The sequence below is a fragment of the Alligator mississippiensis genome, chromosome 11, assembly GCF_030867095.1.
Source record: "Alligator mississippiensis isolate rAllMis1 chromosome 11, rAllMis1, whole genome shotgun sequence".
Classification (NCBI taxonomy): Eukaryota; Metazoa; Chordata; order Crocodylia; family Alligatoridae; genus Alligator; species Alligator mississippiensis.
In genome coordinates this window covers 24,514,338-24,528,913 of record NC_081834.1, presented here as the reverse complement: position 1 = coordinate 24,528,913, position 14,576 = coordinate 24,514,338, and the positions used below count along the sequence as shown (strand labels likewise).

Sequence of the window (14,576 nt, the reverse complement as noted above, 5' to 3'; positions counted from 1 at the left end):
TATCAGACTTAAGCCCAAGGAAAAAAACATAATATGTAGTGGCTGATCCAAGCAGGGATTCTGCACCGAACAAGAGAGATAAAGGACATATTAAAGAGAAAAGCATGTGTAGAATGTAGAGAGAAAAAAAAGGGTGTGGGAGAAGATGAGGTCAGAGATGGAGCTCTCAAGGTGAATGAAGAGGTGAACCTGGTACTGAGGTTCCAGAGTGGCACAAGACTTGGTCAGTGTCAGGAAGAGAAAATAATTTTAGCAGCCTGAGCTGCTTGCAGCAGGCAGCCACAAAGGTGTGAGCAGCTGCACTGGGGTTCAGAGAACCAGCTTGGCTCATTGCCAGCTGCGGCTGCACACACATCAGGAAGCATGGTGGGAAAGGGGCCAGCCTTCTCTCCTACCTGTCAGATAATTTGGTTTCCTTGTTTTGTGAAACAGACCCTTCACTCAGTGATAAATGCCCTGAAGTCCTGTTAATTATTAAATGAACTGGTTTAGTAGGTGCTGAAAGTGAGTGTGAATTGGATTTATTCTGTCTTCTGCAGGGCCACTTTCAATCCAGGTTTAAGAGATGGTGAGAGAAGATGGTGGGAATTGTGTTTACCCATAGCACTATTGGGTTGACAAAATTGGGCTCTATTTGGCTGACAAAGTGCTGCTAAGTTATACCTTACATTTCCAGAAGGGCTGTGCCAAGCCCTGATTTGATTTGGTGGAGATTTGGCCCTATTCGGTGGCTAATCTCCAAGTCCGAATCAAATCAGAGGACCCTTTAACTTCTCCAAAGTGATTCGAAGAGATTCGGACAGATTCAGCCATTCGGACGTAGACACAGGTTTAAATGTTTTTTCTAAATACCTCTAGGTAGGCTCTGAAAGCTGTGGTGCTTGGGCAGGTGCAGAGTCCCACAGAAGCATAGGGGGCTCCCCAGCACACTCAGCAGCAGACTCAGAAGTGGACCAGAAGCACTTCCGGTCCACTTCCTGGTTCATCGGGGAGTGTGCAGGGGGAGTGTGCAGTACCAACAGTACTTCTGGTCCACTTCTGAGTTCACTGCTGAGCATGCTGTAGAGTCCCCCATGCTCCTGTGAAATGCTCCATGCACCCCAGTACCCCAGCAATCATGAGCCATGTCTGCTACCTCAATGTATGTAGAAAAAAAACCTTTTAAAGCTATGCCTGTGTCCGGATCGCTGATTTGCCAAATCAGCATCAAATCTTCATATTTGGATTTGGCAGAATCGAATCAGGGACAGTGATCCAAATCAATGCAAGTTATATCACTTTGCCACTTACCTCTATTTTCTGGCCAATTTATATCCAATATTTTCCTTACTCAACCAATTACATTGCTACTAAATTTGATCAAGCTACTTGCCTCTCCAACTTTAATGCTTTCAATTTCTCAAATATATTAGCACCCATCTCTTCCATTTCTGAATCCAATCCATTTCTGAATCCAACTCAGCAAGTGTCCACATTAATTAACATTATTCTCAGCTATTGTCAAGTATTGGGGTGTTATTCATTTTCACACCATATTCAGTTAAGATCTCTATTGCTGAAGGTTTCTATATTCATTTGATTTTGCTATGGAATTTCTTGTTTGTGGGAGAAGCCCAGGGCTGCCAATCTACAGAGATCAGGGTGCTAAATCTGCAAATTACAAACCTCTGACCGTTGTCAAGTGACATAAAAGGTACTGCTGGAACTAAGAAGTTCCAAAACTATATTTTTGCTGGTAAGAGTTAGGAGAGAATATTAGGTGTTGAATAGACCATTAGCATATTTTTAACTAAAGGTGACTTCTACTGCATTCCTATATGTACAATTTATAAAAAGAAGGAAGAAAATTGTGTGGGATAGATAGCTTTGTGGGACACAGCCTTAGCTGCTTCTGCAGAAGGCAGAGTCTATACTACTCTAGTCTTCCAACAGGACAATTTAAAGGAAATACTGTCTACTGAAATTCATGGAGTTTCCCTAAAGCCTTGTTTATATTAAAGCACTTTCTTGTATTGCTGTACCTCCACAGATAATAGCAATGGTGGGAGCTCCACTCTCAGGATGATAAAAGTACATGAACCTTGTCAACAGGTCCACACAAAGGGGTCCAAGAGGTCCACACAAAGCCAGGTGGTTGGACCTCTCTCAAGGTCTTCTGTTAGATCTACACTCATGGAGTACAGACAGAAGTTACACATAAACCGTTTTAAGTGATCAGAAACTTGTTTAAACCTTTAACAGAACAGAAGGTCAGTGCACATAAACCAGTTTCAAAATGGCTGAAACTTGTTCAAGATAAACCTGGTTGAATGTAGTATCAGACTTAACTGATTTGGGTCAAACCAATTTATGAAACTTCTGTCCCAGACCCCAGAATTTCTGGTTCAAATTAAATCAGAGTCCCCCAGCATGCTTTTCAGCCCTAGACTAGGCTGTGCTGTCTGCTCCAGATAGCAGGGCTGGCCCTGCCCGTCTGATCCCTAGCTGGAGCAGTGAGAGCTGGCTGAAAAAGGGATGGGTGGGGGTAGGCAAGCCCAGCTGGTGATGCTGTCCAATTTGCAGGGGATTCAGGGGAGACTGGCCTTTCCAGGCAAACCTCAGCTGGGGGCTGCGATAAGGAAGGGGGGGTAAATACCTCTTCCCCCACTCAAACTTGCTGCTGGCTGCAACTGTGGATGACAAATCCCAGAAATACCTGGAAGCAGAAAGAAGAAGTCACGAGCAACTCTGCAGAGTCTTGCTGCTGTAATTCTGGACTGCAAACCCCAGAGACTTCAAGGGCAGCAGGAAGAGGAAGTGAACACACAGCCAGAGAGCTGCGCTCTCGTGCCCCCTGGCTTCTGGTCTGATACACTGAAGACATGTGGCTGAATTTCCTGAATTTGACTGTCTGTACCTAGCTATCATTTCGTGAATATTTGTGTGTAGTAGCATCTCTATTCTATTTATGAATATTTCATAAATATATTTCATAAACACATTAATATATTTATATATTCATAAATATTCATGACAATTTTTGTGTAGTAGCATCTCTATTCTCACACTTCAGGAAGGATGTGGAGGAGCTAGAGAGAGTCTAAAGGAGGGCCATGCACATGATTAGAGGCCTAGAGAGCTGGTCATATGGGAGGCTGAAAGACTTGGGACTGTTCAGTCCGGAAAAGAGAAGACTCAGAGTGGAATTGGTGGCAGCATACAAGTATATCAAGGGTGTACATCAGGGCCTGGGGGAGCATCTGATCACTAAGGCCGCCCCCTTCCCCTCGCCCCCCCCCAGGGGAGGACAAGAAATAATGAGCACAAACTGATAGAACATCGCTTCAGTCTGGACATAAGGAAAACCTTTTCTACAAGTCGAGTGCTGAGGGTTTGGAACAGGCTCCCCCTAGAGGTGGTACAGTCACCTACCCTGGCGATGTTCAAAAAGCATCTTGATGCCCATCTTGCTGAGGTCATCTGACCCCAGCAGTCTTTCCTGCCCAAGTGCAGGGGGGGCTGGACACAATGACCTGTAAGGTCCCTTCCAGCCTCTAATAACTATGAAACTGTTGTGTATAAATAGTTAAATATGAACTAAGAGAGAGACAAACTGCTGATGAGGTCACTCATTTGTGAAGTCAGAAATCCATGGATTTGAATCCAGAGGTATGTCTTAATCATTGGACTACTGTGTATTCTAGGGTCTGTCTCTGATCAGAAATTCAAGCCTGGACCCGAGAAATGCTTTTGACAAAAATGCAAATGATACCAATACATTTCCATTAAAGGTTTTAATTCCAATGAAAATCTGCTTCACTAATTAATTTCTGACTATCTCTTAATAATAATAATATTGTATGTCTTAAATGTACTTGTAATAACTCTAACACCGTTTTGCAAGGTGCAACTATTTTCTGTAAATAAAATGTGTCTGGCTTGCCATATACATCAAGCTTTAGATTGCTGCAACTAGAAAGAGACAAAATTTAAAGGCAGCAAACATGCATAGCTGCTCAGCACATAGTACTATATTTTATTATGTAATTCAAAGGTTTCTCACATGGCATTGATATAGAGGCGGGGGGAGGGGGGAGAACGATGACAGAAGCAGGTATTCCTTAGGCTAGTTATCAGCATTTTATAGCTATATAGTTTAAAAACAACTTCTCTTTGAACAACTAAATGTAGTTTATGTAACTTAGGGATCTAAATTTTAGAAAAATATATTTGCGCTGTATAACTCAGAAAAAATACCTGAAAAGAGAGAGAGCTTGTTGTCTGAAACTACTCATCCGTTCCTATGACTTCTGTATTAAAAAAAATAGTTGATGTCTGATGTTGAAATATTTGACAGGACTACAATATTAAACCCTGAAACTGGGCTTAGAAAAGAAATTGCAACTCATCCTAGCTACAGTGTCACTGCTGGGGACCACTGTAATAATGTTTATTCTCTCTTTCCATCTGTTTTTGCAGCACAGACAACAGACCATGACCCTTTTCATCATCTAAGGTCATCTTGAGTATTAAGGCAAGTCAGCAATGAAATGGAAAGGAGAGACACAAAGCATTTTCTCCACTATTGCCCCTATTCTGTGCTTGCAACTGATTCTTCATTCTAAGAACATACAGGTATCAAGGAACCAATTTAATTAGATTTTTTTATTTAATGAAAAAAAGTATGTTTTTAATAAAAGCAAACTTAAAATATCTGACTTTTATTATTTTTGTTAAATATTTAACATACTAATATTAATAAAATTTATAAAGTTACTTTTTAATTATTAAGGAATAAGAAAAGGGGAAGTAATTTCACCCTGGGATATCATGGAATATAGATTTAGATCCTTAGCTTTTTACATAATGGTCATCCCATCAATATAGAGTTTTGTTAAATGCTGTCATACCCTAAAAATATCTATCATATGGGAATTGCATTTTTTTTTGCTGCTATAAATGCTTTTCTGGTTGCAGAGAAAAAAATGTATATGAAAAATGGTGGCAATGGATTATTGTTTCAGCTGATTCATCACCTCAGCAGGAATATTCCAATAATACACACAAATCAATTGTTTCTTTTATAAACAAGTAAAAAGATTTACCCTTCATTCTGATCCCATGCTCATGCTATATCACTGCTTAACCAAGGGATTATATAGATGTGAAAGCAGTCATTTTAAAACCAAGACCAGGAAGAAATTCAATATTCTGTATATACTTGTGGGATTTGCAATCTTCAGTCACTTTTAAATAAAATATAACCAGCATTTTCTCCCAAATTTTTAACACATGAATGAAAATGGCACTTGCATGAACAGAAGCCAAATAAAGCTAAACCTAGGCTAGACTGAAATTACGATGGTAGGAAAGTGGGAATATTTTAAGGAACCTTTATTCTTATTTTGGGATAGAATCTTCGGTGTTAAGTCATCAGCAGTGCTAGTGTCCTTTGAACTTCTTCATTGCTACTGTTCACAGAAATAAACGTAATGGTGAACATGCTTACTTCTGTCTGTATTGGTCAGATTTTACTCACCTGGCCACTTCTGTATTTACAACAGATATTGCTTTGATCAGAAATAAGAGTTGTAATACTCTATAGAAAAGCTCCGGCTGACAAAAAAACAGAAGAGCATGTTTTCTTAGCAACCAAAGTTATTGTGAATACATCACTGGCTTCTAGGCACTGACTCCATAATACAGAGGTCAATTCAAGGTGTCTCTCCTGTTATTTAAGGGCTTGCATGGGACGGGCTTGCATGGGATTGGCCCCAGGGCTTCTCTTTCTGTGCCCATAGCTTCCTACAATAGCTGCATTGCACCATAACTATATGAACGCTGACCATAGGAAGGTTTTTGATGACAGCAAAGAGAACTTTAATTGCATCTGGATTTAGGCTGTAGTACTCTCTCCTGCAAGAGATAAGAATTCCTCTATTCTAGCTAAATACAAAATGCTCAGTCCTAATTTCGTCTTAACTTTTCATATACAAATATCACAAACAATGACTCACACAAAAGCAAGCAAGCAACGAAGTTCCAGTAAACTGTGCTACAGACAGTGAAGACAGATCTTGAATAAGCCCATTATTTTTACTTTTTTAAAAAAATAATTGGAAGGCACTCAGGCAGTCTGCTGTTGTGGCGGGGGGGACGAGGGTGGAGGGACATATAATACCTACACATAGCCTGAGAGGTGGAAGGTGGACAGAAACAGAAAAATGCTCTGTCTAGGCACTAACAAACTTTTTGTTCCACTACAAGATTTCAACACTGTGTGAAAGAAATTAATGGTAACACCTTAAAAATAAAGGATAAAACTATCATCATCTATAAAACCTCATCTTAGGTTAGAAAGTTTAAAATGGCAGCAAAATCCTAGAGAAATAATTCTGTTAATACTTTCAGTTCCTGCCTTGTATTCAAGCCATAGTCCTTTTCTTCCATTAGACAAAGGATCCTCTAATTGTAAATGAAACGAGGCCCTCAGGTTCCAACAGTTTATAGCAGTTACATTTTTCCAGTTCAATGACAACAATGAAAGGGTATATTACCTTAGTGACCACAAGGGGACAATACGTGTAAGTGATTGAAGGCCCTGAATAATAATTATTTTATTTACTTATTTGATTTGTGATTGTTTATAGAGTAATAAGATGACAAATACAGATAGGAATTTTATACAACTCCTTATGTATATATAGTGTCAGTTTTTTCTGTGCTTCTAAAAACTATTTAGAATACAATAAAATACACACAAAAAAAATAAGTTAAAGTTGAAGAGTGAAACACACAGAAGTTAGGAACTGCCAGAACAAAGACTTCTTGCTTTTAGTTTAGTGTCCAGCCTACTGCTACAGCAGCAGGCAAAATTCCTGTACTGTTCTAAGTTGTAGTATGCCCAGCACAGACACTATCTTTGTGAATGAAACTGCAAAGCTCTGGTAATTCTCTACTAAACACATACAATCTGTGAGTTTTTCAAAAGCTTGTCTCTTGGACATATTAGGGTGCAGACAGAAGTGCAGCTTCCAGCTGTAACTCAGAACATTTTCTGCAAAGGCAGAAAAGTTAAGTGGTATAAAAATCACATTTCCAATACCTAGGTCACCCCCCTGGCAATTTTAAGTTTAATTGAAAGCTTGGTGGCACTATAGAGTCTCAAAGAAAAGGTCTTATTTTGAAGCCAACATTGGGTTTTTCAAAGTGTAGAGGTAGAGGGGGGGGAGTGGGAGGTGCAAGTTATTAACTGTTGTGCTGAACTATATACATGTTGAATGATGATGATGAAAACAACGTGTGGGAGGAGAGGGGAGGAAAGCAGTTGCAGAGATAGGGGATTTCCATGAGGAAAGCCCAAATATAGCTATTCAGAATAGCTGATAGATTTGTTTCATGAAACTGATTTCATTCATGATTATCCAAATAACTCAAAGCCAATTAAAATGGAGCCATGAAAGCACTCTCTTAGCTTTGATTAACTTCAGAGGCTCTGAGGCTCAGAATAGCTGCTGAAGCTCTTCAATGCCACACAAAGAGGACAGGAAGGTTTGGGCCTTAAATTGTCAGCTTATTGTTTTCAACCTGTTGATTTGTACAGGCAACCCCCACTTAATGCTGTTTCACTTCACGCTATTTAGCTATAATGCTCATTTGAAATTGATACTTGATTTCACTTAGCGCTTAGCAAGTTTCATTATAATGCTCACAGTCGCCAGCTTGGGTCATTAAAAACAATTGCGGACACCATCTTGGGTCGTCAAATACTTTCGGTTTCACTTAACGCTCAGTTGTTCAGGAACCAAATAAGAGCATTAAGTGGGGGTTGCCTGTAATGTAATATTACTGTCTAAAAAAGGTGATAGCTCATTACTAGTCATTTTAACTTCAGTACTTGGAAGATGGCCACTTTCATAAACCATAATCTAATTTAGGATTAATATTATAACTTACAAAATATTTCTAACTTGCAATAAAAGGTTAGCATGAAATATGACAATTTTGAAATCCTTAAGATTAATTGTGACATTCAGAACATTCATCAATATAAGAATACTTACCATGGCCTGCAAATCCATCGGCAATATGAAAGAAATTATAGAGAGGTTTAATAATTAGGCAGATTTACTATATAAAATATGTGAAATGATATCTACATTGATCAGTTTCAAAGCAGCAAAGCAGTGAGCACTTCTAACAGCATTTATTTCCACATTTCTGAAGCAGTTACGGAGATAACATATTGACATGTATAAAAATGTTTTTTGGACTTATTTCCTTCCTCATCTGATATTTCATCACTCATTTTTTTCCTGCTTGTGGCACTTATGTACAGTTATTCACAGTAGCATGAAAAAGGCTGATATCAATATAACCACTACATTATTAAAAGATAAAGGGATATTATTATTTGTGCTGGCAGTTATAGTTTTCAATTATATAATGTTTAAAGGGTTTGTCAGCTACATTGTCATGTTCATTAGGGGGAAAAAAGATCAATCAAGTTGTTTTTTGATGATAAACTAGAAATAAGTTTTTATTCAGCTTAGTTATCTTCACAGGCCTGTTAATTTTTTGAATAGCACACTTACTCAGGGCTTGATCCAAGGCCTGAGGTCTCTTTTGCAATGTACTAAGCACCCTTCATTTCTTAAAGTTTTCCTTAAGTTTTTAGTAGGTTTTGTGTGGTCAGAATCTTGCAGACTGCTCTCTCTTCCTTATATTTGTTCCTTGCACTTCCCTATGTGTCCCCTGCATGGTCGTGCATCAACCTAGATCTTCTATCCTATAAAAATGTTTGCTACTCATTTATGCTTTAGGCATATAAATGCATACCTGACTATTTAAAATGGTGGTTTTCAACCTTTTTTAGACTCAACTTATTTCCCCACTTATGACACATGCCTGGATTTTAGAAGGCTGAATTTTGGGGGATGTGCACGTGGTATGTAAGTAAAAATGGTATTCAATAAATTACAAAGAAATGTATAAATTATGTTTGGCAGAGATGGGAAAAAGATTATCCCCAGATAATTTGACTTTTTCCCTGTTAATTTCAACACATTTTTTATTTTAAAGTATTTACAAATTCTACAAGTAAATCATTCTTGATGTGTTTATTAAAAACATGTCCAGGTTGATTAGTTACATAAGTTAGATGCAACTGCTTCTGTCTGTTGATAGGATGTATAACTAAGCACTCAATGTAAAATGTGAATTTTATACTTGCATATGCAATTTGGGTCTGCAATATAAATCAAAATGAAAAGCTTTAAGTTTAGACAAGTATTTGGAAGTATTATTTGCATTTTATTTATCTACTAAAAGACTGAAAAAATATTCATTGATACATTAACAATGTATCAGATTTTACAAGCTCTTCAGAAGTACAACTATGACTGGCATAAGTTAGGTTGGGGGAGGGGAGAAGGGGAGAAATGTAATCAATAGTAATTTAACTCCAGATCTACATTTCAGGTTTCAAAACTCTATAATGGATCTACCTCATTTTCCAGATTCAGGGACAGATCCTCATGGAGATCAATGTAACTCTACTACACTTAATGGAAATTAAGTGCAATGCAGGCCCTATTCGATTCACATTCAGATTTGGCCCAGATCAGGGAGAGTGATTCAATTCGTTGAGTCGGATCACTGTCCCTGATTTGATTCAGCCAAATCTGAATCTGAAGATTTGATGCTGATTTGGAGAATCAGCAATTTGGAAATAAATGCAGCTTTAAATGTTTTTTCTACATACCTCGAGGTATCAGCGTGGCTTGTGAATGCTGGGGTGCATGGAATGTCCCACAGGAGCATGGGGGGACCCTCCACATGCTCGGCGGCAAACCCAGAAGTGGACTGAAAGTAATTCCAGTCCACCTCTGGGTCTGCTAGGGAGTGTGCAAGGGCCCTGCCCTCCCGCGACCCCCGGCTGGGCGATCAGCCACAGGGGGACCCTGGGTGAATGCCCCCAGACCCAGAAGACACCAGTCATTGAGCCATGGCAGGTGCAGGAGGCCCTCCCCATGCACTTCCCAGCAGACCCGGAATTGGATTGGAAGTGCTTCTGGTCCACTTCTGGGTTTGCTGCTGCATGCCCTGGGGAGCCCCTGATGCTTCTGTAGGAAACTCCATGCGCCCCAGCATCGCACCATTCACAAGCTGCCTGCTACCTAGAAGTATGCAGAAAAAACATTTAAAACCATGTCTATATCCAAATCTCTTCGAATTGATTTGGAGGGTTCTGATTTGATATGGAGAGGGCCCTTTGATTCGATTCAGATTTGGAGATTCAGCCACCAAATCAGGCTGAAGCTTCACGCACCCCTAATAAATAACCCACAAAAAGCAATCCCATTCCAGCTTGATACAAACTGAGTTAAGTATTTGTAATAAAAGTTATTGTTATTAAAAAGCCAACAGTCAACAACAACTGTTGGTCATACTTTTCAAGCACAACACCGTAATATATTCTCCTTGTAGTATCTGAGATAGCCCAGTTACTTTCTGGTACACAAAAAATACATCTGAGATAACCTAGAAGAGTAACTGGTGAAAGCTGATGACACTAATTGTAAGATTAATTTACTTCAGCTGACTTCTTTCTAGTTTTCAACTTGAGATCTTGTTGATTGGGTTCCTCAACACTCACCCAAAACTAAATTATCATTTCCCTGAATTTTGTACTGGTAGAAAGAAAAATAGGAGAGGTGAATGGTAGTTAACATTATTCGGAGTGGAAAGTGTTCTAGTTACTCTTGTCTAGCCTGCAACTCAACACAAATCTCAGAAGTAAGAGAATCTAATTCCTTTTACTTTGCTGGAATTGATTTCATTGCCTAGGATATTATTGCCTACCAGGATTTACTAAGAGAAGAGAAGCGATCCCCTTGTATTATAATAAAAGCACGGTTACATCTTTAAATCTGTCATGTTGAACTTAGAGTTTTTCTTGAAAAAGTCTGTTTTCCCTCTTCCAATTGCATGATAGTGTCAAACAAAACAGTATCCCAAGCCTTAAAGGACAGCTGTGTTTACAAACTGATATGACATGTTGAATAGTTTACTGTAACATTTGGAATACACCCACATATAGTTATTATAAAATTCTATTAATAATATCAGCTTAAATCAAATCGAGGCTTTAAATGAAATGTATATTTAGTAGGAAGTAATGAGTCACTATCTGTTTTATTTTGATGGGCCTGGATCTATCATCTGAAGACTTTTTTCCCATAATTTTTTTTCCATACAAATAATTGTACTTATTTATAAGTGAAGTACTCATTACAAGAAATAGCTATTACTTACCACATCGCGAACAATGGGAAAAGATTTCTTTCTACGCAGGTCTGGCATGCTGTCAATTCCATACAGCCCCTTGCCAGGACTATAAATAAAGTGGGGCAAAGAGAAAAAACAAGGTATGTGTTTAGGAGTTTGCATCTTTAAGAAGGATACAGTTTGTATACGATATTATCTGGTCTGAGTGAAGTTAAGTCAAATTAGCAGTCTGCAGTGACAACATGAGTAAATTCTTACTTTTATAATAGACGAAATGAACAGAGCAAAAGAGCTGAAAAAGTCAGTGCTTCGGAGCTCTTACTGGCTGTCTCCATGAATAGTTGAACTAATGGAGAGCAATTTAGAAATCCCCCAACTGCTCTTTGCCTCAGTTTACTAACTTTTATAACAGGTGTAAGAAGAAGCCAGCTTAGAGTAGTGGTTTTATGAAGCTTACTCAAATTCACTTTAGATTTGAGACACCGAGTCAAGATACAAGAAGTTATTTCAGATTAGGTCGTTGTTCCAATCAATGCAGTAAAACTTTATAAAGCATTCTTAGTATATGCAATAAAATCTGTTGATGTGATAGCACAGGAAAAAATAATTTCTGATGCAGTAAATATATCAGTAATAAACAGTTACTGCTATTATTATTGGCCACATAGTATTTATAGTTTTCCTTTGTCCAGTTTGAGTTCAAGTGAAAATTTAATCTGCACACACACACACACACACACATATCAGTATATACCTTAAATATATCCACACACACACATACATTATGAATAGTTACTTCAAACATAGATCCCAAAGCCGATGAATGAAGAATACAGATAAAGAATTCACACTGATTCTATAAGTGATTCTATCCTAAGCTCCTTGAGTCAGAGAAAAGCAGAACAAGGGTCAGCACAAAAGTACCTTTTTCTTGAGACTGTTCTTTTGTGGGATTCTAGACACCATTTAACCCATGAGAAGAGCATATACCTCGACCAACCTAATCCAGAGATACTATGAGATACCCAAAGAAGCTGGAACATAAACTGAGAGCAACAATATTTTGCATAAAGACAGTTTTTTTCTAGTATTGTATGATTCCCTCTGCTCAGCACTGCCCCAACCTCTCTCTCAGGCTAAGAGAACATGTAAGGGGCAGAAGACCAACTTTGTCCTGTCACTTTCATGGGCTAGACACTGACAGGCCCAACTTTATTTAGATATACAATGTCATAACCCAAGGGTATGATTTTGTATGTGCTTCGGCACTGCAGAATTATTTCCCGCCACAAGGAGCTTTCTTTGCACGGTGCAATTCTCAGTTGCAGACAGAAAACCCTGGTGCAAAGGAGTTCCTGCCACCTGTATGCAAATTTGTTCCCCACTATTGGCTGTTTCTAAATTATTCCCACGTGGCGGCTATCGATTGGCTTGCTAGCCATATAAGAGGCTTGAGTGGTTTCCGCCCAAGTTAGAGAACTCCAAGGAGAACCCCGCAAGAGAGGACTCCACAACCATCTGGAGGAGGAGGAGGAGGACTTCACGTCTCATGAAAAACTCTGAGCGCTGCGGCGCCTAACAAACCCAGCGTGTGCCTTAAGAAGGCTAAAGGGATCTGACCAACCTCTGGCCTCTCCCCGTCGCCGCCTAATCCCTCAACGAACCCTTCCCTGTGCACTTTCGTTCCACAGAGCCTAGCAAACTTTGTGTGTGTGTGTGTATCCAGAGCTCTTCTCCGAGTTGTTTTCTCCGGTTGATTCGACGGGCTCGCAATTCTAGAGCTTTCATCCGGCCTTGGACTAGAGTTCGCGGTTAGAACTCTTGTCCGCTCTTCTTCTTTCCTATCTGTAACTGCAACGCAAGCAAGTTTTCCTGCCTGTACCGCGACCATCTACGGTGTAAGTAAAATAATCTTTAATCAACCGCTACGCGTCTGTGCCTAATTCTAGTCCGCCGGCCTGCATTCCCCGACCCACAAGCCAGGGCTGCTGGTCACAGCCTGCCGCGCGCCCCCGAAAGCCTCGGACCGCTCCCGGCCCGCACATACAAAAAAATCATTGTGTGAAAATTAAGCTCCATTGATGTCAATGACAGAACTTCCATTTACTTCAATAAGGTCAGGATTTCACTCCTAAGCATTATTTACTATTAATTTCTCTAAACATGAAGATTGTAGACCAAAGACTAGGAGTGCACCAATAAAGATTTTCTTGGCTAATACCGATAGCCAATGATTAACCAACCATATTGGCTGATGCTGAACCAATATTTAGTAATAGTGCAAGGAATTTTAAACTACTGACATAAATAAACCTTTTTTTGTTTGTTTTGCATGTATAACACACAGCCTCCTGCCTGCTCCTGCCCTTGATGAGGAAGGCAGTGACCACCTTATTGCCATGCATGTTGCCCCCTTGCCCATGGCTCCTGCCCACAGCCCCCACTCCCTGTGCAGCCTGTGCTGCTGTTCTGGGCAGGCAGCACGGACCCTTGCGTAGACAGTAGTCTTCGGCATGTTTGGAGCCCCAGAGCACGCCGCTGCCTCAGCACTCGTGGGACCTGCACACTGAGCTCCCATGGCTGTCTAGGAGAAGCCGCTTTTGCAAAGGCTTCTGGTACCCAGCAGAGTGGAATGTCCCTTGCGCAGTGCCTTACCCCACCTGCATGCAGCCCAACATCTCCACGGCAGCCTCAGCGCTCAGGTCCCTACTGCACATGTGGTGTTGTTATGGCAACAATGCTGAGCGCAGTGCCCTGTGACTGCTTCCCAGTACCCCATCTCACTCCTGCTGCTCATCAGGATCTGTAGTCTGTTGCAGGCTCTGGTTGACAGTGGAGTGCAGGGACCAGATTACACTCACCAGGATGCTCCAGGCATGCAGCTATAATTGTGGACTACAACAGCAAAAAAAGCTGATAGCCAATAATGTAATTTCTCCTTTTATTATGCCGATTCGATAGCCAACTGATATATCGGTGCATCCCTACCAAAGATAAATGGTCTTTGAGAATTTCTATTTTTATTTGATTGAGAGGTGATGTGTTTTGCTGAAAAAACCCTCCACCTCTCATGTGGGATAGCATTAGTTTCTGTTCCATCCATCCAATTGTTCAAAAGCTGTTGGAGGAGACAGCCTCAATAAATGGATGATATTCATTTCATTGTTTCATTTTCATCATAAGCAAGGGTTTCCTATGATATATTTTACTGGACCAACTGTATAATTGAGAGAGATGCTGGACAAGCTTTCAGGCATAAAGATGCTTGCAATTGTGGAAACCCCACATCCCCCCCTCAAAAAACAAAC

At 39.9% G+C, this 14,576-nt stretch overlaps 1 protein-coding gene and 1 long non-coding RNA gene across 2 annotated transcripts in view; one reads left to right on the top strand and one right to left on the bottom strand.

Annotated features, from left to right (window-relative positions):
- LOC109280716 (uncharacterized) overlaps nt 1-9,045 on the top strand; it is a 45,963-nt gene extending 36,918 nt beyond the window's left edge. The window contains exons 3-4 of the long non-coding RNA XR_009455591.1: nt 4,459-4,614; nt 8,855-9,045. This is a non-coding gene — a long non-coding RNA (uncharacterized LOC109280716). The remainder of the gene's footprint in view (nt 1-4,458; nt 4,615-8,854) is intronic.
- UNC13C (unc-13 homolog C) overlaps nt 1-14,576 on the bottom strand; it is a 524,763-nt gene that overhangs the window by 374,532 nt on the left and 135,655 nt on the right. The window contains exons 4-5 of the mRNA XM_014606134.3: nt 11,296-11,374; nt 8,043-8,048 (exon numbers count right to left, since the gene is read on the bottom strand). Of these exons, the coding sequence (XP_014461620.1) occupies nt 8,043-8,048; nt 11,296-11,374 (85 nt within the window). The remainder of the gene's footprint in view (nt 1-8,042; nt 8,049-11,295; nt 11,375-14,576) is intronic.